At 41.9% G+C, this 25,356-nt stretch overlaps 1 protein-coding gene across 2 annotated transcripts in view; it reads left to right on the top strand.

Moving 5' to 3' along the window:
- Nucleotides 1–10,377, top strand: part of MOSPD2 (motile sperm domain containing 2) — a 61,228-nt gene extending 50,851 nt beyond the window's left edge. For both annotated transcript variants that reach the window (XM_050964134.1, XM_050964142.1), the window contains exons 13-15: nucleotides 3,997–4,126; nucleotides 7,275–7,377; nucleotides 7,998–10,377. In XM_050964134.1, the coding sequence (XP_050820091.1) occupies nucleotides 3,997–4,126; nucleotides 7,275–7,377; nucleotides 7,998–8,144 (380 nt within the window). In that variant the 3' untranslated portion in view covers nucleotides 8,145–10,377. The remainder of the gene's footprint in view (nucleotides 1–3,996; nucleotides 4,127–7,274; nucleotides 7,378–7,997) is intronic.
- Nucleotides 10,378–25,356: the final 14,979 nt, after the last annotated feature.

The raw sequence follows: 25,356 nt of genomic DNA, 5'->3' as shown, positions 1-25,356 counted from the left end.
ATTATTTGCATTGATCTTCACAGCTAAGGATGTGAAGGAGATTCCCAAACCTGACACATTCTTTTTAGGTGACAAATCTGAGGAACTTTCTCAGATTGAGGTGTCATTGGAGGTAATTTTGAAACAAATTGATAAACTAAACAGTAATAAGTGACCAGGACCAGATGGTATTCACCCAAGAGTTCTGAAGGAACTCAAATATGAAATTGCACAACTACTAACTGTAGTTTGTAACATATAATTTAAATCAGCTTCTGTACCAAATAACTGGAGGATAGCTAATGTGACACCAATTTTTAAAAAGGACTCCAGAGGTGATCCCAGCAATTACAAGCTGGTAAGCCTGATGTCAATACCGGACAAACTGGTTGAAACTGTAGTAAAGAACAAAATTGTCAGACATATAGATGAACATGATTTGTGGGGAAGAGTCAACATGGTTTTTGTAAAGGGAAATCATGCCTCACCAATCTACTAGAATTCTTTGAGGGGGTCAACAAGCATGTAGACAAGAGGGGCCCAGAGGATATAATGTACTTAGATTTTCAGAAAGCCTTGGACAAGTTGCCTCACCGAAGGCTCTTATGCAAAATAAACTGTCATGAGATAAGAAGGAAGGTCCTCTCATGGATTGGTAACTGGTTAAAAGATAGGAAACAAAGAGTAGGAATAAATGGTCAGTTTTCAGAATGGAGAGGGGTAAATAGTGGTGTCCCCCCAGGGGTCTGTACCGTTCAAGATATTCATTAATAATCTGGAAATAGGGGTAAACTGAGGTGGCAACGTTTGCAGATGATACAAAAATACTCAAGATAGTTACGTCCTAAGGAGACTGCGAAGAGCTACAAAAGGGTCTCACAAAACTGAGTGACCAGTCAACAAAATGGCAGATGAAATTCGATATTCAGGGGGGAGAGAGAGCTCAGCGGTTTGAGCATTGACCTGCTCAACCCAGGGTTATGAGTTTAATCCTTGAGAGGGCCATTTAGGGATCTGGAGGGGGAAAAAAAAATCTGTCGGGGACAGTACTTGGTCGTGCTACTGAAGGCAGGGGGACTGGACTCAATGACCTTTCAAGGTCCCTTCCAGTTCTATGAGATAGGTATATCTCCATATGTGATGTTGATAAATGCAAAGTAATGCACATTGGAAAACATACCAACAATAGCTATAAAATGATGGGATCTGAATTAGCTGTTACCACTCAAGAAAGAGATCTTGGAGTCATTGTGAATAGTTCTCTGAAAACGTCCACTCAATTTACAGTGACAGTTAAAAAAGCAAACAGAGTGTTGGGAATCCTTAAGAAAGGGATAGTTAATAAGACAGAAAAGATCATATTGCCTCTATATAAATCCATGGTACGCCCACATCTTGAATACTGTGTGCAGATGTGGTTGCCCCATCTCAAAAGATATATTAGAAATGGAAAATGTTCAGAAAAGGGCAAAAAAAAATATTAGGGGTGTGGAACAGCTTTCATATGAGGACACATTAATAAGACTGGGAATTTTCAGCTTGGAAAAGAGACAACTAAGGAGGGATATGATTGAGGTTTATAAAATCATAGAGAGATGTGGAGAAAGTAAATAAGGAAGTGTTATTTACTCATAACACAAGAACTAGGGCTCACCAAATGAAATTAATAGGCAGCAGGTTTAATACAAACAAAAGGAAGTATTTTTTCATACAACATTCAGTCAGCCTGTGGAACTCTTTGCCAGAGGATATTGTGAAGGCCAAGACTATATCTAGTTCTTTTTTGAACCCTGTTAAATTCATGGAGGATAGGTCCATCAATGGTTATTAGCCAGGATGGGCCGAGATGGAGTCCCTAGCCTGTTTGCCAGAAGCTGGAAATGGGCAGCAGGGGTTGGATCACTTGATGATACCTGTTCTGTTCATTCTCTCTGGGGCACCTGTCATTGGCCACTGCCTGAAGGCTGGATACTGGGCTAGATGGACCTTTGGTCTGACCCAGTATGGCCATTCTTATGTTCTTATCTAGTGTAGTTGATATAGTAGGTCTCTTCCCTGTTTGGGAACCGCATCCCCCTACACCCTTCCTCGGGGACTATCCCTGTGATCCCAGGTTTCAAAAATTGTGTCTCCTACCCACACTCCATCTGTGTGAGTCTCTACTGCCTGGATGAGGCACACACCGTGGCATGCTGCGCCCTTTGTAAGTCCTTCCTGCCGAGGACCAGGGAAGCCCACAAGCTCTGCCTCCACAAATATCTTATGGAGGAGGCCATGCGGCCCCAGGCTCGCTCAGATCCCGGCCCAGGAGGCCCCACCACACATACCCAGTACAGTGGCCACCATCGGCAGTGAGTGCCTGCTCCAGGCACAGTGCCTGCCTTGGATCTCCATAGGCTAAGGACAAGTCCTAATACGAGAGCGAAAAGCTCTGACAGGCACAAGAGTCAAGTCTCTGCAAAGGACTGCACCCAAGTTCAGTGTTTCCTCCTCAAGCCGAGTTGGGGATGGTGTCACATGTAGATCCTGCTGGACCAGCACCCAAGATACCCCATATGCAAGGCAAGGCCAGGCACCAATGGAATCCAATGGTACCGACGGTCACCTGGGCACCCAAACATCTGGAACACTCACCGGCATGCACAACACCACCCATCCCTCTGTGTTTATTCACCATATCACTGTCCACTTCATGAAAGAATTATTCAGCATTTTTCCACTAGTGCTGAAGCCCACACCCTCGTGTGACCTTAATCTCATTCTCTTTGCCCTCACAAGACCACCCTTTGAACCAATGGCCAATACTCTTTCTCCCACTTCTCAATGAAAGTGGCATTCTTGGTAGCCATAACCTTGACCAGAGAAGTCAGTGAGCTTGCAGCCATGATACCAGACACCCCTCCCCCGCACACACAGATGGTGTTCCACAAAGACAAGATGTCCTTATGGCTGCACCCCAATTCCTTCTAAAAGTGGTATCTGAGTTCCACCTCAATCAGTCCATCCACTTGCCAGTATTCTGCCCGAAGCCACACGCCTCCCCACTGACAGGGTTTGCACTCCCTTGATGTCTGATGCACGCTAGTGTCCTTCCTCCACAGGGCTGGACCATTTCAAAAATCACTTAAACTATTGGTGGCCATTGCCAAAAGGTCAAATGGACAGGCCCTCTCATCCCAGCCCATCTCCAAATGGGTCTTGGAGCGCATCCTCAAATGCTACAAACATTTCAGCTATCTCTGCCAGGCAGGATCATGGCCCATTCTGCATAGGCACAAGTCGCCTTCTCAGCCTCACTGGCAAATGTGTCCTGGCAAGACATCTCTTGAGCTGTGACGTGGCGTTCTGTCCACACTTTCATGGCACACTACGCCATAACACAAGTGGCAACGAGAGACACAGCCGTGGGCAATGCTATACTACAGATCGCAGAGCCATTAGTATCCTCACACCCACCTCCGTGTTGATCATTGCTCGCAAGACACCCACATGTGGAATACACATAAGGACCATCACTCAAAGAAGAGAAAGTTACTTACCTGTAATTGGAGGTTCTTCGAGTTGTGTGGTCCCTCTCTGTAGTCCGCTACCCGCCCTCCACCCCTCTTCTTTGAACTGGATTTTGTAATGGTAAGAGGGGAACTGGAATGGCATCGACTTGCACTCCATCTTATATCCTCGTCTTGGGAGCCACTAGGAGACTCCCTATGCATGTGCAAGTCAACGGACATTGTAAGAAACACTTCTGGACTCGGGTGCATGGCGAGCATGCACACTCGTGTGTGACATACACACAGGAACCACACATCTCGAAGAACTTCCAGTTACAGGTGAATAACCTCCTTTTTCTAGTATTTGTGTTGTTCTGTTAAATTTACTTAAACCACACAGTTCACTTTTTCCTTAGTAACTAAAATTACTTTTTAATTTCCTTCCTAGAGAGGTAAAACTGGTGTTTTAGTGTAAATGTACAACCTCCGCTAAATTTATTGTTTTGGATTTTTTGGTTGAGGGTAGGTTTTGCCGCTTCCCTGCAGGACCGTTTCCTGATAATGGCAGCAGAAATGGACCAGGCTTCTGCAGCAGGTGTACCAGAATTAGCTCAGTTTTGGAAAGAAGTCCCTAGAAACAAAGTGATGGAACTTAGGTACGCATACAGTTGGCTTAAAGGCTTTTCTTATGTGGGTTTTGTATTCTAATTTCTCGTATTTGTGCATCATCACCAACATTAAAGATTCTACAAGTTGAATTATGCTCTTGGTGTCCCCTGTTCATCCCCATTGCCTGCAGTGGGTTTTACAGGTAAAATTGATTGGCACTTAGTTTGTTATTGATGCATAAGCTGCAATAGACCTGAACTCTCACAATGTTAAGTGTTAACACGAGTAAGTAGCAGTAGGAAAAATTATTTTTGTAACAAAAGTGAACAGATGTTACTGCATAGACAGAGTAGATATGCTGAGTAAGAGAGTGCTATTTTTATAAAATCACTTTTTAGACTAGAACTGCCATTCAGCATTCTCTTGATAGTCTTTTTTTTTTTTTTTTTTTGAGGAGGGGCAGGGTGGTATAATTTCATAGGTGTTTTCTAAAGAGCAAATAGTTAGAAAGAAAAAATAGATAATATAGAAATATTTTCTAGCCAATGCTAGAACGCTCTTTTCCCCCATCAGATGTGTACTGGTAGAAATGTCTCCTGCAGAGCCACCAGACCTGCTTTAATGAGCGTATACCTTAATCCATGATGCAAAGCTTCTCCAGAACTCCACTTTATTTCATACACACCTTAATTACCCTTACTAACAACTGTTCTTCTACACATTTTTGGGAAAATGTTATGCATAACATAACATACACTTTCACTTAGAACTTCCGGAATTTAGCTAAATCCAAATCAGTTTTCACCAGGACAACAAAAAGCATATCTCATAACATTCATTCTCTAGTAGAAAACAGGTCTGGAAAATTTCATCCTACAGTGTGAATGTTGGAAAAAGTTAACAGCAATTAAAGTGAAGTCTGGAGGATGGAAGCACTTGGCTTTAATAAAATTGGCAAGTTTGTTAGGGCATTACAACCTAAGAACTCTCTTCATCATACGTTTTCCTCCTCCCTCGTTTTACTGAAATTCATGTTTTACTAAATTGCTTCTTTGTGGTTTAATTAAATCTGTTTTTCCAGCTCATATATGTTTGAGATGTGAATGTTGAACCTAGCCATGTAATTCAAAATGATACATAGATGCACATAAGAGAATATTTTATGATAATTAAGCAGTTGGTAAATGCAACCATTAGGTAAATTTTCTGTTGCTCTGTCATTCAATAAACTTATTCTTTCTGGAAAGTGTAAAAGCAATGTCACTTTTCAAGGAATTGTGGGATTATTTCTCACATTTTAGCTGCTTTTTTTCAAAATACAAATCGTGTAAGGGTAGATTCTTCCAAAATCCCCACAGAAAAGAATTAAGTTTTATATAGGAAAACATGACACAATTTTTAGATCATTTTTGTTTACACATATTGGAAAGGTAAACTGTGTGCATTTGCACACTGAGTTTGTAAAATGTAAGTAAAATGCTTTCTTGCTTAGACACTAGTATTTTGTTTGAGTAGACTATTGAGCAATAGTGAGAAATTGCTTGACTATATTAAAGCTGCCACAACAGCCTTCAAGGGATACTTGACTAATAAACCAATACAAATGAATTCACCAGGAAGCAAGATGTTTTGAAATGTGCTTGATCCAGTAATGTGGAATGTGGCATGTAGATTTATACAGTGCTGACCTTTTCATTTTCAAGGAAACCTATATCAAGTGCAGTAGAGCATGTCATTATTGCCCACCTAAAATCGTGCATTGTTGTTTGAATATTTATAGACGCAGACGAATAGCTCCATCTTGCTAAGACCTCTCCCAGAGGAAACCAGTTAGCATTTTGTTTTTTCCAAAACAAGTTATTCCAAAGCATTCTGTCCTTTTTATTCTGCTTTATTCTTCTCTCTAAAGTTTTAATATTTCCATTCTTCTCACATAAGAAGACTGAAAGTCTCATGATAAGCTCGATTTTTCCCCACTCACCCCACCCCCCGCAAGCAAATAAATGCATCCATCTCTTCTAATGGGCTTAAATGTTTCCAAATTGGTTCCTGCTGTGTTTTTTATAAAATGCTTTAATTTTCAATATCATGTGTGACATCAAATGCATGCACTGGTTATTTTTTCTCAAGTAACGTTTCTTTTTTTTTACCTTGTTATTGTAAACCATGTCTTGAAGCTGGTAACTAAGTATATTTAGGCATGCTTTGAAATTCTGTTTCTGCTTTCTCTGAATATTTTATACTTAACATAAATGAAACAACATTTTTTTGGTATTGAATCATGGGCTATAATCAGCTATATAATCAGCTATGTAAGATTAAAAGCATAAAGGTAAGTGATATATTCTGAGGCAGTGGTTCTCAACCTGCGGCCTGTGGGCCACTTGCGGCTCAATCAGCATACAGCTGTGGTCCATGTGACAACCTCAGGGCCATACCTGTAGTGTATATATATTGTGTGGCTGCAGCCCAAATAACACATAAAGAGCTGCAGATGTGGCCAACCCAGCAATGGTAAATAGGTTGAGAACCACTGTTGTAAGGGGTTATTCTGTTCCTGTTCTGCCTTCATCAGGGCCAGCGTTACCATTTAGGCAGCCTAGGCAATCGCCTAGGGCGCCAGAATAATTGGTGGGCGCCGTTTTGCCAGAGGGGGCAGCAGACGGCTCCAGTGGAGCTGCCGCAGTGGTGCCTGCGGAGGGTCCGGTACTCCGCGGCTCCGGTGGAGCTGCTAGAGTCGTCCCTGCGGACGGTCGGCTGCTCACGCGGCTCCGGTGAACCGCCCACAGGCATCACTGCGGCAGCTCCAGCGGAGCTACGGAGCACCGAGACCCTCTGCAGGCACCACTGCGGCAGCTCCAGTGGAGCCGCGGGACCAGCGCGCAGGGCGGTGAAATTGCCGTCTGCCTAGGGCGCTCAAACCCCTAGCGCCGGTCCTGACCTTCATACTTCAAAAGCTGTCACAATGTAACCATGGTATTTTGGGCATGATCTATCTCCTGTCTACTTCATTGGAGTCAGAATCATCTCTTTGATAAGAATGTTGTACTGAACTATTCAGTGATAAAATGATTGAACTGTAATATATTACGAATAATGTGTTTTAGGTTTTTTGTCCTTTAAATGATTTTTTTGTTTTAGTTAAAGCAACAGACTTTATAGTAATATTGATGAACTGCATTTAAATTTTCACAGGTTAAGATGTCATGTTGTAGAAAGTAGCAAGCCTTCTACTCTGACATTAAAAGAGAACTCATTTAATATTCCTACAAAAACCAATGAAGATTTACACTTACAGGTAAGAGTATTCTTTCATACAAAATGGTCATTGAACAGAATTATAGATTAATAGCTTGCCGCTATAAATGGCAGTAGAAGATTTAATGAAATAGTACAAAACAAGTTCAAAACTGAATATATTTTCAGTGGAGGAATTGAATGCTTCAGAGTAACTGTAAACTAAATACAGTGACATCATTATTTTAATTATTCTTGATATAATGAACTCGGCTACATTTTCCACTTACAACACACTACTCTCATTCCTTTTATATGTATTACATACCTTGAGGAGTAGAATTGCTAAGGGTCCCTATCTGTCGATTAGTAGAAAAGTGTCGTTTTTTATATACATGCATACATACCTACATACATAGATCTAGCTAGCTAGCTATAGGTTAAGATAGAATTGCTTATACCTCTGAAATAATATCTTCTACAGATGTGATCCAAATTATGGGAGCACATTGTGATAGAGGAATTCTTGAAGATGTTTTGTGTGTATCTTATAAAATATACTGTTGGCTAATTTAGTATTGTAACTGCTTCTCAGAATTACGTACAGCTAAAATCACTGGAGATAGGAGAGTTCATTCAGAAAAAACTGTTTAATATCATATAACCTGTTTTTCTTTTCAGCTAACTCAATTATTACAGGTTAATAGAAGGCTTCAAGAGCAGATTGATTGCTGTGTCTGGTTCCAGCAGCTAATAGTTGTATTAGCATTGTTCTTAGTTGCTATTGCTGCCTTTTGCTTCTACGTGTTGTACACTCAGAGATGCTAAACAGCAATGCTTTGCACTACCCCTGCTGGCTGTGTTAATCGGTTTGAAAGGAGAGATAATCCAATGCTGCTCCATTAAACCCTGAAACTACCAAAAACGAGAGAGGTCTGTGCTGTAAAGTACAACGCTGAGTCATACTATTTGCTGTTAAAAGAAGAAACGAAAGACCAACAAGAGTTCAGAAATTTACTGAAACTGTCTTGACGCTTACAGTACAGAAAAAAGAAGATATTAAAAGAGCTAGGAGCTATGTTCACTGGACAAGTTACTGAATATTACCAAACAGAAAAGATGAGTAAATGTAACAATATACCGTAACTTTAAAACTGCATAGAATATATTATTTTTCTCTTTTTAGTTGAAGTACTTTGAATGTCACCTTTTTAGTTTCATTCATTCTCATGCTTACAGGATATACTAAAAGGTGCAAGCAGGCTGCTTAAATTTATTTAAAAAAATAACTTTTTTTTTTTACAGAATTGTTATATAGTACAGGTTACATTTTTCTTACATGATGTGTGTATGTATATAGTGTATATGAAAATAGGGAGACATGGCCCTATAGTACACAGTAGTTAAATGGTGATTCTTTTTGAAATTCAGGAACAGCATTCTTATCACGGCTAAGTCTTTATTTTTTTCTGAATGTAAAACTATTGTATAAATATTTCATGCCAAATAGTATACACAGTACATCAGTTTGTAGCCGTATTCCCCAGAGAAAATTCCTGCCATAATTCCGAAGAAATTTGATAAAAATACTTCTTTTGAGATGCTGTCTTAATTATAGATATTTTGTTTTATTAAATTTTCCTACTTTAATGTTTACTAATTTCACATTGTTGTGGAAGGAACTCTTTATACGAACTTCAAAGCAACATTCTGTTAAGTAGGTCAGGAATAGTCAACTGCATGATTCATATAAAAGCTAAAAATCAATGTAAGAAACATTTCTGAGAAATGTGCAATCATTCAATCATGCATGAATATTTGGAGGAAACAAGCCGGATCAGGAAAAGATTGAGTATATTAGATAGACTATGAAAAATATAGTATCTGCTGCTTCTTTGAAAGCATTTTAGGAATGGTATATAAAACGAGTGAGAATTTATTCTAGCAAAGATTCTTTGTACTCATTTCTGTAAATATTTATATTGAAATGATCTAAAAATTTAAAGCCTAAAAGAAGACATGGTATCTTTCATAAATTTTTAAGGGTCTTCCCCCTCCACCTTTTTTTTTTTTTCTTTTTTTGACTGACCATTTATAATAAATGCTTGAAACTTAAAACTGAAATCTGGTTCTTGTTTTCACCACAAATTGGCTTGTCTGTATAAGTCTCTTTATTAGTGCTGGGCCAAATGGCTTTGATTTTTTTTAATCAATTAGAAAAGATCATTGCAGAGTTCATGTTATATTTTGAATGTACTGTTCCCCCCCCTAAAAAAAAATTTAAGGGGGGGGGGGGAACAGGACAAACTGGGTGTCAGTGTCTCTTTAATGATTATAGGTGTGGTATCATTGACATAAAGTAAAAGAAAATTGTTTTAAAAAATTTGACCAGTATTTTATTCTACAAAATTGGGTAGTGAACTAATAGACTAATTCTTATTAAGCAGAATATCAATCCAATAAGATTACTGAAAATTTACTATATAAATGGAAAGCTTTTGCAGAAATGCCTTTGTTCTTGGTGAGCTATACTGAATTAACTCATACGTCACATTACTTTATCACAGTGTTCTCTTTATTTTTTCATTATTCTGGATTTTGTTCAGCTTGCTTTCTGCTGTTCTTGTATTTTCTATAATATTTAATACATTCAAACATAAGTTACCATTAACCATATTTGTTTAAATTATTTTTTTGTACTTCAGATTCCAAATATTTCACTGTTAACAAAGCATTTGATGGAACATCCTCTGGAAAAATAAGCTAGAGTTCTGATAACATACAGTAATTTGTAAATTAGAGACAAGTTTTACTAACTCTGTTTATAAAATGCTTATCACTAATTTTGACTGAATATAGTAGCACTTTTTGTAAAATTGCAAGAAATATATTCTTAGAATCTTTGCCAATATAAATATTCTAATGCTCTGGTGCTTTCATATATTTTCAGTATTTTTAATACAATGTTAGTATTTACTTTGTATAATTGATCAGATGAACATGTTTTCTATTTTAATATGTTTTAGAGGAATAAATGCGCTTGTGAAAGATAAGGAAAAAATGTGGCATTTACTGTTTAGTGTCTTAAAAAATTGATTGTAGAGTTAAAAATCTGTGGGTTTTGCAGTAGGAGTTTGTCCTTTTAGGGTACAGTTCCTAGCACAGTGGGACACCAACCTAGCAATGGCGTCTAGGTACCAGGTTTACCCTGTGTGTGTGTGTGTGTGTGTTTGTAATGTACACACAGCACACACACAGTCTTGTTAAACCTAACCAGAATTTCAGTACCATATAGCATATGAAGGTATAAATGTAATCCAAAGAGCATAATGAACCACATTAATTTCACTTTTGGGGCTAGGTTTATTTGGTACTTCCTCAGTGCAAGGGGCTGGACTTGAGGACCTCTGAAGGTCCTTTAGTGTCCTACATTTCAACGATCACGCAACATACGGTTACTCTTTGAGTAGTGTCCCTATGAGTGATCCACTTCAGGCACACTTGTGCCTCTTGAGCCTTGATTGGAAACTTTCAGCTAGAAGTGTCTGTTTGGCCCATGCATGTTCCTTATGCCTCCTCATACCAGACACCGAGGCTATATAGGGGTGCATGGGTGATCTGCCCTCAGTTCCATCTCAACTGCCTCGACCTGAGACAGAGACTTAGCGTGTCTGCCTTGAGCATGCCTCAGCCTTTCTAATATTTCCTTAGTGTTAAAATACTTAGTCTAGTAGTTGGTGGTAGTGTGTGTAGTTATAGTTAATTAGTTTTTATACATGTTGAGGGGTTAGTTTGTTCTCCTCTTCCTTTTCCCTCTGGGAGACTCGTTTTCATGGCAGAGCATGCCTGGCTTGCTAGGCTTCAAACACTGCCTCTCCTTCCAAGAGGCCATTCCTGTAATCAACAGCCACTCTAAGCATGTCAATTGCTTAGAGGAGTCCCACGTCTCCTAGAAGTGGAACTTCTGCTTGGCCCTCAATTCTAGGGGAAGGAAGAACAGGGAGATCAGTTAAATACTGTTCGTGATGAAACGCTCCCTGTGACCAGAACCAGGTCAGGAGACCCTCTCCCCTACACACGCCATACATCTGGCCCCAGACAGACCCAGCGCCCCCTCTGCCTTGGGGCATGCTTCCTGTAAGGAAGGGCAAATTTTGGAGGCTTCTGAGAAGACTCTCAAAAAGAGGAGTGTGGACTCACTCTGGGAAAGCAGCTCCAAAAAAGATCAGGTCTCCAATCAAGTCTATGGTCTCTGAGTGTACCATTGAGACCAAGGACTCCTCCGCTGGTACGAGTTAGGCTGTGAAGCCCCAGAGCTCTGAAGAAAAGAGACATCCCTTCAGTAGGGCTCCAGTATGCTCTCTCAGTAAGAAGAACTGTCATAGGGCATTATTGAGTTGGGCCCAGCCATTGATATAGACCCAGCCTTCCATACCGTTGCAACCCTTATCCCAGCCATTGACATTGATGCAGTCTATCCAGTCATCCGTACTGGTGCATTTGGAATCAAACAACGACACCCATCTTCAACTGCAGTGTTGCCATCATCATCTTTACCATCAACTTCCGTGACCAGGGCCTTTGCTACCACGTTAATGCTGGATCCTTTCTCAGTACTGCATGATCCTATACTCTAAGGACTCTTTGGTATCGGATGAACTGGAGTATTTGCTTTTTTGATGGGTACAATGTGGCTTTCAGTGTTGAGACCCATGTACTGGCTACTATCCTCTAGCACTGCAGGACTCCACCATTTTCAGTTGGTGCCCTCTCACCATAGGATGATGTGAAGAAGGAAATTTCTAAATGGTGGTGTTTCCTAACATACTCCTTCAGGAATACCTTTTCAGCTTGTCAACAGGGAGCATTATACCGGTCACCAAGGGTAGTGGAGCCAGTGCTGTATGCCACCTCTACTTTGTTGTAAATTGATAGCAATTTACCAAACCACTGGTAGTGTCTTATAAGGAGACCAGCGTTATGCAACCTTCACCTTGCCAACCAGCCTCCTCACAGGAGACAGTCGAGGAGCAGGAGGCTAGGCGGATGAAATTCCAAGTAGTCTTTGTTGGTGGACTAGGCGGTTATGCTTCCATTGCTGACAACTTCAGACAATTTCAAGACCTCATTAGGAGGATAGCTGCAACTCTTAACCTTTTTGAAGGGATCTGAAGGTTCTACAATACAAAGTGCTGGATATCTTGCAATCAGCAACACTCTCCAAAATGGCACTACCTATCAGTGAGGCTAAAATGGTGTGGCAAACACCCGCCATTTTTGTGCCCCCACCCCCCTTGTAAAAGGATGAATAAAAAGTACAATGTCCCCCCCCCCATAGATTCTGACTTTGTTTTCCTGTCTCCTACCTAACTCATTGGTGGTACGTGCAGTAAGTGAATGGAGTAGACAGCATTTTTCTAGGTTTATCTTACCATAAGGACTAGAAAAGGTTGGATCTCCTATGCGCGAAAGTCCTATTCATCAGCAACCCTGCAATTTTTAATTGCAAATTAGCAGGCAATCATGGCTAAATACAACCTCACCAATTATAACAGGCCTGTGACCTTTATTGAACAATTGCCACAAGTACACAGGGAACAGTTCCAGTCTGTAGTCTCTGAGGGCCAATTAATAGCCAGAACTGCTCTTCAAGCATCCTTAGGTGCTGCAGACATTGCAGCCAGATCCATCTACCCAATGGGGAATGGGGCATCATGACTCCAGCTCTCAGGGTTTCCAAAAGAGGCACAACGCTGTGGGGGACTTCCCCTTCGACAGTCATAAACTCTTTTAGGAACCATGAAGTGTTCCTGCACATACTGAAGGACTCGAGAGCTACCTTACAATTCCTGGGTATATATACACCTACAAATAAGAAGAGTTTTAACAGGCCACAGACTGCTCAGAGGTCACGTTCTGCTCAGTTTTCTGGATTCCATAGATCCTCTGAACACCCCAGAAAGAGAGACAGATTCCAGAGAAAAAGAGCTGCTCAACCACCCTACTCGGCCACCCAAGCCTCATCCAAGCAGCAGTTTTGATAGGTTTGTCAAGAGTTTGAATCCTCCCGTACCTCTGGAGTTATAGTTGCATCTATTGACCCAGCTTCCCCTTTGGGGACCACCGAAGCTTGGGGACAAGGGGGTCATGGAGGTCATAACATCAGGCTATACCATCCATTTTACATTGCTCCCTCCCTTTCACCTCCATTCCCTGTCACTCTTCAGGGACCCTTTTCAAAAGCTTATGTTAAGACAACAGTTGGACTCTCTCCTCCAGCTTGGAGCAATAGAAACAGTCCCTTCCCCTCACATGGATACAAGAGGTTTTACTCAAACTGTTTCCTGGTGTCAAAGTCTTCCATCCTCTGTCATATCTTAGATCTAAGATACTTAAACAAGGATGTGAAGCCTCAAAAGTCTAGGATGATGACTATGGCAACAGTAAGTCCTTTACTGGAGGAAGGAGATTAGTTTTCGGCTCTCTATCTACAAGATGCCTATTTTCATATATCGATACACACATCACACAGGAAATACCCACGCTTCACTGTAGGCCAGGATCATTTCCAATACCGTGTGCTTCCCTTTGGCCTGTCGTCATCCCCAAGGGTGTTCTCAAAGGTATTGGCAGTAATGGCAGCTTACCTTTGGCAGGAAGTGATCCTGGTCTTTCTGTACCTTGACAACTGGCTGCTCAAAGGTCTCTCCTACAAAAGTACTATTATCCATCCACATGGCCCTTGCTCTGTTCCAGGAGTTGGACCTGCAGCTGAATGTAAAAAAATCCACATTGACACCTGTACAAAGGATGCAGTTTGTAGGGGCGTATTTGGACTCATTAACAGCCAGACCCTACCTTTGTTTGAACACTATAGGACATGGCAGCTTGCACCTGTGTGATGGATTACACAAGGCTGCATTTTTTATGCTTCCAGCGTTGGCTCAGATCAACCTACTCCCCAGTCAGGGATACTCTGGACAGGCTGTGATGGTTCCCCTGCAAGTTTAAAAAAAAACAAACAAAAAACAAAAAAAACAAAAAACCTCCCTAAACTGGTGCAAATCAGTGTCTGTGTGATGTGTCACACAACGGAAAAGTATGTCCAGAGACTTTATAACCAATGTATTCCTGTTAGGATGGGGAGCCCATCTCAGTGCCATCACAATTCAGAGCAGGTGGACAACCCAGGAAACAAATATACATATCAGTCTATTTCAGGGCTGTCCGGAATGCTTACAGTCATTTTCTACCCCTCATCAAGGGCAAATCAATCAGAGTCGTGATGGACAACATATCCTGTGTGTTCTACATCAACAAGCAGGGAGGAACAAGGTGCCCCATGCATGGAAGCAATGAAGCTATTGAACTGGTGCATAACCCATCAGATCTGTATTCCAGTTGTCCACCTCACAGGCATTTGGAACACCACAGCCAATGCCCTCGGCAGACACTTCTCACAGTACTATGGATGGAAGTTGGGCACAGATTGTCTACAGCATATTCCAAAGATAGGAACTGCCACAGATTGACCTTTTTGCTTCCTCCGAAAACAAGAAATGCCCTCTTTTCTCCTCGCCACTTCTTGGGAGACACCTTTCTTCTATGTTAGAAGGAAGGGTTTGTTTTATGTTTTCCCCTATACACCCCTAATTCTATGGGTCATAAACCAGATCAGACATGAGAGCCTTATAGTGCCTACCTCTCCAAGACAGCCATCGTACTCATATTGCTTCACCTCTCTAACTGCCATTCAAGCTTCCAGCCATTCCTTATCACCTATCTTTGAATGTGGGGTGTGTGCTTTATACTAGCCTGGTGGTTCTGCATCTCAGGCTATGGTTCCTCAATGGTTCTGTAGTTAGAGGCTTCCTGCTCTGTGGAAGTACAAGAAATGCTACTAAACCGCATGCAGACATCAACCTGTAATACTTACCTTCAGAAATGAAAAATATTCTCTTATTGGTGTGGTCATTGCTCCCACTGGCCTGTTCTGTTCCATTTCCACTTATCCTGGATTACCTGTTGGATCTGAAGAAATTGGGATTATCCATCAGCTCGGCCAAGGTACATTTGGCTGTATCAGCCTTTCATCCCACAGTGGAAGGATACTCCATATTTTGCTCACCCAGCATTTCTAGATTCATTAAAGGTAGGGCTATCTGTACCTCCACATTATATAGCCAACCCCAACCTGAGACCTCAACCTGGTTCTCAATCACCTAATGAGACTTCCATTCAAACCAATGGTAAATTGCTCTGTACTCCATTTATCTATGAAGATTTTCCATCATGTTAGTCTGTAGGGTTGGGAAAATCAGGGCCTTACTGGTGGATCCCCCCCACTTTTACAGTGTTCTTCAGAAATAAGTTCTCCTACATCCACAGTCTAAATTCCTACCAAACGTTCCACTGGATTGCTACTTTAATCCATCCATCCACCTACCAGTGTTTTTTCTGAAACTTCATAGTTCTGAGCAGGAATACTATATTACCATACCATGGATGTTAGAAGAGCTTTGACTTTCTATTTTGGCTAGGCAACTTTAAAGATCACCTAGGCTTTTCATCTTTATGGATAGATCCAGGGGATAGTCTGTCTGTGTCTCTCTCTCTCTCTCTCTCATTTCAGAGCTTATCAAAATGGATAACTGGTTGTATTTTCACGTATGAGTCTACAGATTCTAACTCCCCCCCCTCCCCCCTTAAGGTGATAGCACATTCAACCAGATCTTGGGCAACATCTATGGCATTACTGAAGAATGTACCAATTTCTGAGATATGTAGGGCCACTACATGGGATTCAATACATGCATTTATGAAAGATTGCACCCTTATCCGTGACATCAGATCTGATGCAGCACTTGGTTGTGAAGTATTATCTTCAGTTCTAGACTCCATTCCAAATCTCTCCCCTCCTAAGGAAACCGCTTGGAAGTCACCTGAAGCAGAATACCAGTAGGGATGGAAGAAGGAGAAATGACACCATATGCATACCTGTGGTCTGTCACGGTGTGTGTCTCTATGGGCGCTCCATTACCCACTTCTTTCTCCATTACTGTGGACTGTTCTTTCAGAGATGTTTGGGTAGAGAACCGAGAGCTGTTCACCCACACAGCCCTATAGAGCCTTGTTGTCTGGCACAAAGAGGCATAGGTCACATGCATGTGCCAAATGGGCATGGCTAGATAAAAATCTCTGATCAAAGGCCCTACAGGCACATGTGCACCTGAAGTGGAGCACCCAAGTGGGGACACATCTTGAGCAACCTCAGTTATAGTGCAAGGTGAGTAACCTCTTCTTCAAGCATGTTTAATTCTAAAACAGCAGGTTAAACTAACTTTATATGAGTTTCAGCTAAAGACTATGTACATATTAGTGTTTTCAGTAGTTTTAATGTCTTGTGATTTATTTACCCAGGGAAGTACAATTTATTTTTACTGTTCATTTTGCAGAACTTCCTATTTTTGAAGCTGAGTAGAGTTGTATAGCACACAATTATCAGGCTAGGTGATTTGAAGTGAGTGGCTTAATTTAAAATAGCATACGATGGAAGGATCATTTTGAGCATTTTCTTTTAAGTTCATATGTATATCTAAAGTTCTGAACCAAAACACATTTTAGGCAACATAAGCCCATTTATTAAGTAAATTAGCAAAATGTAGAAAAGTGGGTCTGTATTTTTGCTTATATTTTCCTCATCACAGCTAATGCAATGGATTCATGTGTTACAAATACAACAGTTACTAGATGAATCATATATATTCACACTTGGGGAGCTAAGATTAGAACCCTACTTCTTGATCTGTAAACACTCACACTTGAACTAAAGGAGAGCTCCCTTATTTTTACAAAAGTAGCAAGCCCCTCACACTATCTAAGGGCCAGCTAGTTGAGGGCACTATTGTACCGCTTTGTGTGCACATGTACATTATGTAGTAGCAACCTAATGATGTATTGGAACACAGATCTCTTCAGTGGTAATCATGCAGGGATTCAAGATATAAAAGAAGAATTCTTCCATTCTCTTCTTACTAGATGAAGGACCATGATTTCACCAATGTCATTGCAGAGTATGCTTGATGCCTTCTGATCAAGAGACCTGTTTAGTCATGAATTGTTCTGATTGAATAAATAAAGTGTGAGACAAGTTGCATTTGGGGTGAAAAATGTGTTAAAAGGAGCAAAAATTAAGACTCCTACCCCCCCAAAATCTTTTATTCAGTGGAACAGAACAGCAGAATAGAATGTCCCTCTTTTCCCCATTGATCTGTAATCTTCCATAAACCAGGCTTTCTGGAAAGGTACTGTCAGAGGCAGATTAGGAGTTTATGGGGCCTGGGCCCAGAGCAAGTGGGGGCCCCACCCCTTCCACCTGCAGTCCCCCCCACCGCTCCCCCAGTGCTCCTGCCAGAGAGCAGCGTGAGGGCACAGGGGCTTGCCCCTTACCTGCCTGCCTGCCCAGTGCTCCTGCTACGGAGTGGGGTTGGGGCATGGGGGGGTGCTCCAATTGACCGAGGCCCCTCGGCTGAGACCCATTGGCCCAGTGGCTAATCCACTAATGAGTACTGTTTGTAATTTTCCTCCCCCCACCCATGGGTCCTGTCCTCATGTCTGGAACTGGAGATGATTAGCGACTCGACTGTAGTCAAGGCTCATCATAACCCCTGCGCACCCCTCCTTTCTTTCCTCTTACTCTGTTCTCTTATTACATCAACCCACTCCACTCTGCCAGTGATTCCTGCCTTTAGTGCCCATGTATCATTTTCTCCCAGAAACATCTCTGTGCCTTCTTCTCTGCTGCCCCTTATGTGTGAAACACCTTTTCAGAGCTAGCATACCAGGGTACTGATCTCTCCTGCCAATATCTCCTCAAAGCCCAATTCAACTGTGACACTAGAACCTGGCCAATTTGTATGACCAGGTTGAGCAGCATTTGGAGACAGCTGATTATACTTTGATAAAAGCTTCCAAATGGTTTGTCATCATTATGTAATACATTTTGTTAGCCTGTCTGATTGCTGCTGTTGGTGGCTGGTTGGGTGTGCCATATGAGTCTTCATGATGTCAGTGTGCCTCATGGGGGATTCCCCTAAATTGGGTGAATTCTAAAATGGAAGCATTAAGGTAGTTTTAGATTAGCTTTGTGCTATCAGAGTTGTGCAGGGCAGGATCTGGCCCAGGAGAGTTATCAATTCTAGTAAGGTTTGAATTTACTCCGTAATTAGACCTCAGATCAGTCAGCTTGATTGAGTTTATTAGACAATTAGTCAATTGGCACATAACAGATAAATTACTACAGTCTGTGAGACTACAGCTAGTGCTCATTAGCTTGCGCTGTTGTCTAGTTCTGCAATTGGTTTACAAGTTGGCATTCTTACCAACCTGTTTACTGTTTCATTATTTCCTCTTTTTCACAGACAATCTTATTTTTAGCATATTATATTCCAATAAACTTCCAACTGCATAATCAAATAGCTGTTGTTTACTTATGTCTTACGATGGATTTACCTCTCTCACAATGAAGAGATGTAAAAATAAAGTCCCCAAGCAGGGGCGGCTCCAGACCCCAGCATGCCAAGCGCGTGCTTGGGGCGGCAAGCTGTGGGGGGTGCTCTGCCGGCGCTGTGAGGGCGGCAGGCAGGCTGCCCTCGGCGGCTTTCCTGTGGAGGGTCCGCTGGTCCCGCGGCTTCGGAGGAGGTCTGCTGAAGCTGTGGGACCAGCGGACCCTCCGCAGGCAAGCCGCCGAGGGCAGCCTGCCTGCCGCCCTCGCGGAACTGGCAGAGCTCCCCCTGCAGCTTGCCACCCCATGCTTGGGGCGGCAAAATTCCTAGAGCCTGTCCCTGTCCCCAAGGATCTGTACTGGGACTTGTTCTATTCAACAGATTCATTAATGATCTGGAAAAGGGAGTTTATTCTATCTCTTCCACAAGCCTGAACCAAGACTTTGCCATTTCTGTATGTAATTGATTCCATTTAACCAATTCTAGCTCTCATCTGTATCTTTTTCCTTTTATGAATAAACATTTACATTTTAGATTCTAAAGGATTGGCAACAGCGTGATCTGTGGGTAAGATCTGATTTGTATATTGACCTGGATCTGGGGCTTGGTCCTTTGGGATCAGGAAAACCTTTTTGCTTTTACTAGGGTATTGGTTTTCATAACCATTTTTCCCCATAGTGAGTGGCACTGGTGGTGATACTGAGAGACTGGAGTGTCTAAGGGAATTGCTTGTGTGACTTGTGGTTAGTCAGTGGGGTGAGACCAAAGTTCTCTTTGGCTGGTTTGGTTTGCCTTACAGGTGGAAAAACCCCAGCTTGGGCTGTTAACTGCCCTGTTTTAAGCAGTTTGTCCTGAATTGTCACTCTCAGGTCCCACCAGAAGCAGCAGTATCATATGGGTATTTTACTACTGTTTGCTAATGTGGATTTCTTTAGTGGAGTGGGATGAGCAGTCCATTTTGGTATTGTGAAAGTTAATTAAGATTGCCCAAACTATTACTCAGGAGAGAGAGCATTATCTCATCTATCAAATTCCCTTACCGTAGTACCTGGTACTCTAGAAGGTTACAAAATACAGCAGCAGCTGCCTGAGGAACAGTCAATTCTGTTTTCTCTACCAATCAAAGTCTCTTGATTGGTTTATGATGATTGGTCTACATCCAGTCACTTCAGCTGTGCAACCTTAATGTTGCTTTGGGACTTGTCGCATTTATACAAGATGGAATGCCTCTGCAAATACTTGCTTATAGCTTCTGCACATATAATATTCTTTAGTCAGCAATAAAACTTTTATTCCTAATTTTACCATCAACACTTTTTGTTTTTGTTTTGCTAACAAAGTATTATACAGAGGTTTTGCCTCCAATCAAAAATGTATATTGTCCGCAACCTCAGGGCAGACTGTTAAGAAGCAAAGTACAAACCCCAAACCAGGTGTGGGTTCTATACTTACATTTCACCAACCTAGTAACAAGTGTGAACTCCTCAGGCACTATAATAGTCCTAACATGGAGTCACAGACAGTCCCCTGGGACATGCCAGTCTGTCTTGCCACCAGGACAAGCTTGACTCTGTGATAGATGGACACTATACAGCAAATATCACCAAATATTCAGGTTACTACCAGTCCCAAAGGACTAGTCATTTACCCTAGGTCAGCTTGCACCTCCAATCTGACACCAACGACAATGCTTGTAACCAATCCTATAGTAAACTAAGAAGAATTTATTAACTAGGAAAAATAAATGAGGTTCTTTACAAGGTTAAAGTAGGTAACATATATATATACACACACACAAATGAGTTAGTCTTAAATTCCAAATGATAATAGAAATGTCTATAATTAGCAAACTTTGTGTCTTTTAAGGCTAACCCAAGCTAAACATTTGGGAACGCCTTGCTTATGCTTAGAAATCATCTCCCCTCTGAGTCCAAAAAGCATACAAATAATCAGTTATCTTTTAACAGGCATTTTCATTCCCTTCCCCCCAGCATTCAAGCCGAGGTAGGATGAGGGCCTGAGCACATACCCTCTTCAGGGCTGCGGGGGGAAGCAATCAAAAAAGTATTTGTTCCACAGTGGCCCATTTGGATTCAATAGTTCTTCCTGATGGGCAGGAGGTAACACCTCTTGTGGTGAAGTGGTGTTTTGCATTTGGTAACATTCCTCTTACTCTGGGGAACGACGGGGGGTTACAGTCTTAGCAGACATTTTTGTATTTACAAAGCAAACATTTAAACATTACCATATAACATGAGATACAGATATTATAGGTAGGATTAATACATGCAGCCTCCTACAAGCATTCCATAAAGTCTAAACACATTCTTATAACTCTAATATTGATTTTAACTGTAGTAACCCATGGGTGAGCCAGACTACTTTCCAGCTATGCATTTGTCAGTGTTTAGTGAGGCTTAGGTGCCTTGACATGAGCTGGCACCTGGTCTGTCAACATCACATTGTCAAAAAAACTATGCATTTCATTCTTCATTCTGTAACCCCTGGGGTATCACTGAGCACACCTACTTTACCCTGTGAACTCTGCCCAGTGAGTTCCATTGAAATAAACTCTACTCAGAGACTTGCACACTCTTTGCACCTCAGCAAGTCTTTGCAGTGACAACCAAGCAGCCTTTTCAAAACAGAATAGGGTTTATTACCCAAATGGAACACTGCATCAGGAAGTCCATAGGTTAGCGTAGGGAAATAAAGTTAATACAGAGTCCATACTGACCAACCCAGTGCCACTGGCCAGACAAGCTTCCATGGACTCCATTTCAGGCTCTGGCTCTCTGTCCCTTTTTCAGGCCTGGTTTACACTACAGGGTTAGGTCAATGTAAACTGCCTTTCGTTGACCTAGCTATGGAAGTGTCTTCACTTAAATTTGGCTCCTGCCAAGGTAAGTGCCTCTCTACATCAATGTAGTAACACCACCTTCCCAAGCAGCAGACAGTCCCAGTTCATGTAATAAGGTTGACACAGTATTGGTGTAGACACTCTGTTGCTTACGTCAATCATTAATGGCTTTCAGGAGCAGTTCCACAATGCCCCACACTGACACAAGCAATTTTATAACTGTGGGGGCTGTATGCTGATGTAAGTTAGGTCAACATAATTCTATGCGGTAGATGTGGCCTCAGTCTCTGGTGAGAAATATCAATCCTCTTTCCAAAAGCCCAGCCTTATCCACTGTCTGTCACCTCTGTCTTTCGTATTCAAGCAGAGCCATGCCGAGTTCACATACCCTGCCTGCTGGAGCTTCCCACTGTTAAGTATTGATTGTTTGATCATTGAGGCTTCTGTTGGTCCATTCTTTCTGGATCCTCTGTTGATTTGGGTTAGTTTGAACCAGTTCTCTAACAGCCCATTCATTCCACCTAGACAGCGAGGTGACGCATATTCTCCATGTCTCCTGCAGTGCCCAAAGAGCAGACTTAACCCTTGTTTCCCTGACTGGGTAGCAATGTGAAATACAGAAGGGGACTGAGTCACACTTAGGCTTCATAAAAATATTGCAGAAAATTCCCACTTTGTGACAGCACTCAATAAGGAGCAGTGATATTCGTGAGCTGTCTTTTCAAAACATTATGATTCAGGATGCCTCTTTTCTCTGAGCTCTGACTGAGTCTTGCTCAGAAGAATCTCTGCTGACCATACACGTGTGTCTGTATGTATATGTAAACACTCACTATTTATATATAGTTGGGTGTATAGGTATTGTTTTCTTCTTACTGGAATCCTGGAGATGGTGTCTAAGTCTTGCCAGAAAGGGTAGGTAGTTCAGTAGGTTAGTGTACTTACCTTTGGAGTCCTCCATTTAAATCCTAGGTTACATTTAGTTGACTCTCCCTCGTCCTTTTATGTACCACAAAGTAACCATGTGATTTAGCAGCTTCTGCATGAAAAGCCAAAGACTAAGATTCCAGCCCTTTCCTTATCTTGGGTGAGCATTGAGCAAGTTTCCTTGAGAGGGAGCATGGAGAGCGCATCCTGCATAGCATCATTCTCCCCACTGTCAGGGATGACAGCAGCTTCTCCTCTATTTCTGCATGGATAGAGCTCCATAGAGCTGGGGGCCGGGGAAGGCGTGGTTGCAGGAAAGATTCCCATTGGCATTTTTGGGCTTTGGTTCAGGCCTCAAGAGACTTCCAGTGTCACACAGGAAGTCTAGCAGAGCCAGGAACAGAGTCCCAATCTCATCCATCTCGGTCCAGTCCCATGACAACCAGATCCTCCATCCTTTCATATATTCCTTACATGACTTACCTCCCCCGCCGCAGGTTCCTGACATCTCCAGATGTGAACCAGTAATGGTGTGTATGTGTGTGTGCGCACAGCCACAGCTATGAACTTGAAAGAACCAGCACAGAGGTCTAATGGGTCTGCATATTGGAAGCAGTGCTGGTGGTCCTGTGAGGTGAGTACATAACATGAAACTGTCCACTTCTTTGGAGGGGCGCATCTGCCATTCTCTGAAGGGATTTTGGGAGGGAATAGAAAGGCTTGTGAACGGGGGTATATCTCATTTTGTTCATGGAGTGAGGACTTCTGGTGGAAGAGAGGCTGAGGGACTGAAAATTAGTGGATAAACTCAGTTCCATGTTGAAGAACCAATGTGAGGGTGCAAGAGGTATATAGCTGTTATGGGACTTGTTCATGTTTGTGCAGTCTCTTCAGAATGGGAAGCACTATATCAAATCTAAATAACACATTTGCTTCAGCTTTATTTTAGCAAGGAGTCAGTATACAAGTATCTTTAAGAATTTTGTTTACTGTACCTGAAAATGACAGTCCTAGCCAGAGCCAATGTGGGGCGGCAGACATTCATGCAGCTTTCCGATATAAGGTTGCCTCCTGTCCAGGTTTTCCCAGGATCCTCCCTTTTTTGAGGTAACGGGGGGTCCTGGGAAATCTATAAGGGTGTTCAGTACACACTGACAGCCAGCCAGTTTTATGGGCTCAGGATCACCTCAGATGTCCCAGTTGTTTAGTTTGGGGTGGCAGCCAGAATCCCCACACAGCTCTATTTGTGGTACTTATATGGTCACTACCACAGAATCTGAGTGCCTCGCAATCTTTTGATCTATTAACCATAACAACACCCCGTGAGGTAGGGAAGTATGAGAGGGAGCATGGAAGTTAGGAGCCTACATATGTTTGAGAGTCTGTGCCAGAGAAACAGAGGGCTGTCTAAACAGCATGGCAATGTGCACTATGGGAGTGTGATTTCTACGGCACACCAATGTCTTGTGCATTAACTGGCCCTTGCAGACCCTGCTAGCACACACTAGCAGTTCCCCAGGGCGCATTAATGTAGTACTGCAAACTGTTCTATATTAAAGCACTCCAGGGAACTTTTAGTGTGTGACAACAGGGTCTACATGGGCCAGTTAGTGGGCAAGACATTGGTGCGCTTCAGATATCACGTTCCCATAGTGCTCACTGCTTTGCTGTCTAGACAAGCCCTACGTGACTTGTGAAAGGTAACACAAGTCCGTGGCAGAACAGGAATTGAACTTGGGTTTCCTGAGTCCAAGGCTAGCCCCCAACCACTGGATTTGAAACTGCTGCATTTCTCTTTCAAAGAAATGAGTGAAGAGAATGTTTATGTAAGCTCATGGTGTGCCAAAACAGCTCTCAGTCTATTAATGATCCGGGTCAGGCAGATTTACTTGTACATGAAAACAAAACAATACACTTAGGGTTCAAAATGAAGCTGGGAGAAGGTTGGGCAGCTGTGTGGTGTAGCCATACACTTTGTTCTTTTTCATGAGGAAGTGACAGAGGGCAGCAGTAATTTTCCCAAGCATGTCCTCTTCTCCGACCCCATTTTTAAATGAGTCAAAAGGAGACAAAATAGCACATGGGCCATCTTGGTGGAATGCATATAATATAGCAACTTTTTATCATTTGCCTCCAGTCTTTAGCCAAGTGAATCACTGCTGTGGTGCTGAAAAATTCTGAAATGTAGCATGATAGGGTTCGAGTCTCACATGATAATTGAGTGGTTGAAATGAGCTCATTTTTGGATGCAATTTGGACGGAAAGACTTTCAAATATTACTCTTCCCAAAGCCTGTGGAGAAAGACATTTGCCCAATATAATGCCTACTGGAGAGAAGCTGAAAGTAATTATACACAATTAAACAAACACTTTAATGTTTTATGACATATTTTACTCACCAAAGACTCTTACAGAACTTCCTACTTGAGTTATTTTGCAATATTCAGGTAATGTGCACCACCAGCTCATTCTGGATACATGATTGCTGTACAAAGTTTCCAGTAACTCAGGGGGGAACCGTTCAGTTTTCAGGAACATTTTAGAATACACAATTATGTGTTAACCTTGCAAAGAAAGTGCTCACCTTGTGAACTATGGGTTATTTGCCCTTTGAAGCACAAGCATGATTCCAATTAAGGCTAATGGAAATTACACATACTCCACAAAGGGTGAATAAAACCATTTAATTAGAGGCCTTGTGATTTTGAGAAAGCTTTAAGGAATCAGCTGAAGTAGCAATTTGAACAGT

The sequence above is a fragment of the Gopherus flavomarginatus genome, chromosome 1, assembly GCF_025201925.1.
Source record: "Gopherus flavomarginatus isolate rGopFla2 chromosome 1, rGopFla2.mat.asm, whole genome shotgun sequence".
Classification (NCBI taxonomy): Eukaryota; Metazoa; Chordata; order Testudines; family Testudinidae; genus Gopherus; species Gopherus flavomarginatus.
The sequence above is the reverse complement of the archived record's forward strand: the minus strand, read 5'-3'. Positions and strand labels throughout refer to the sequence as shown.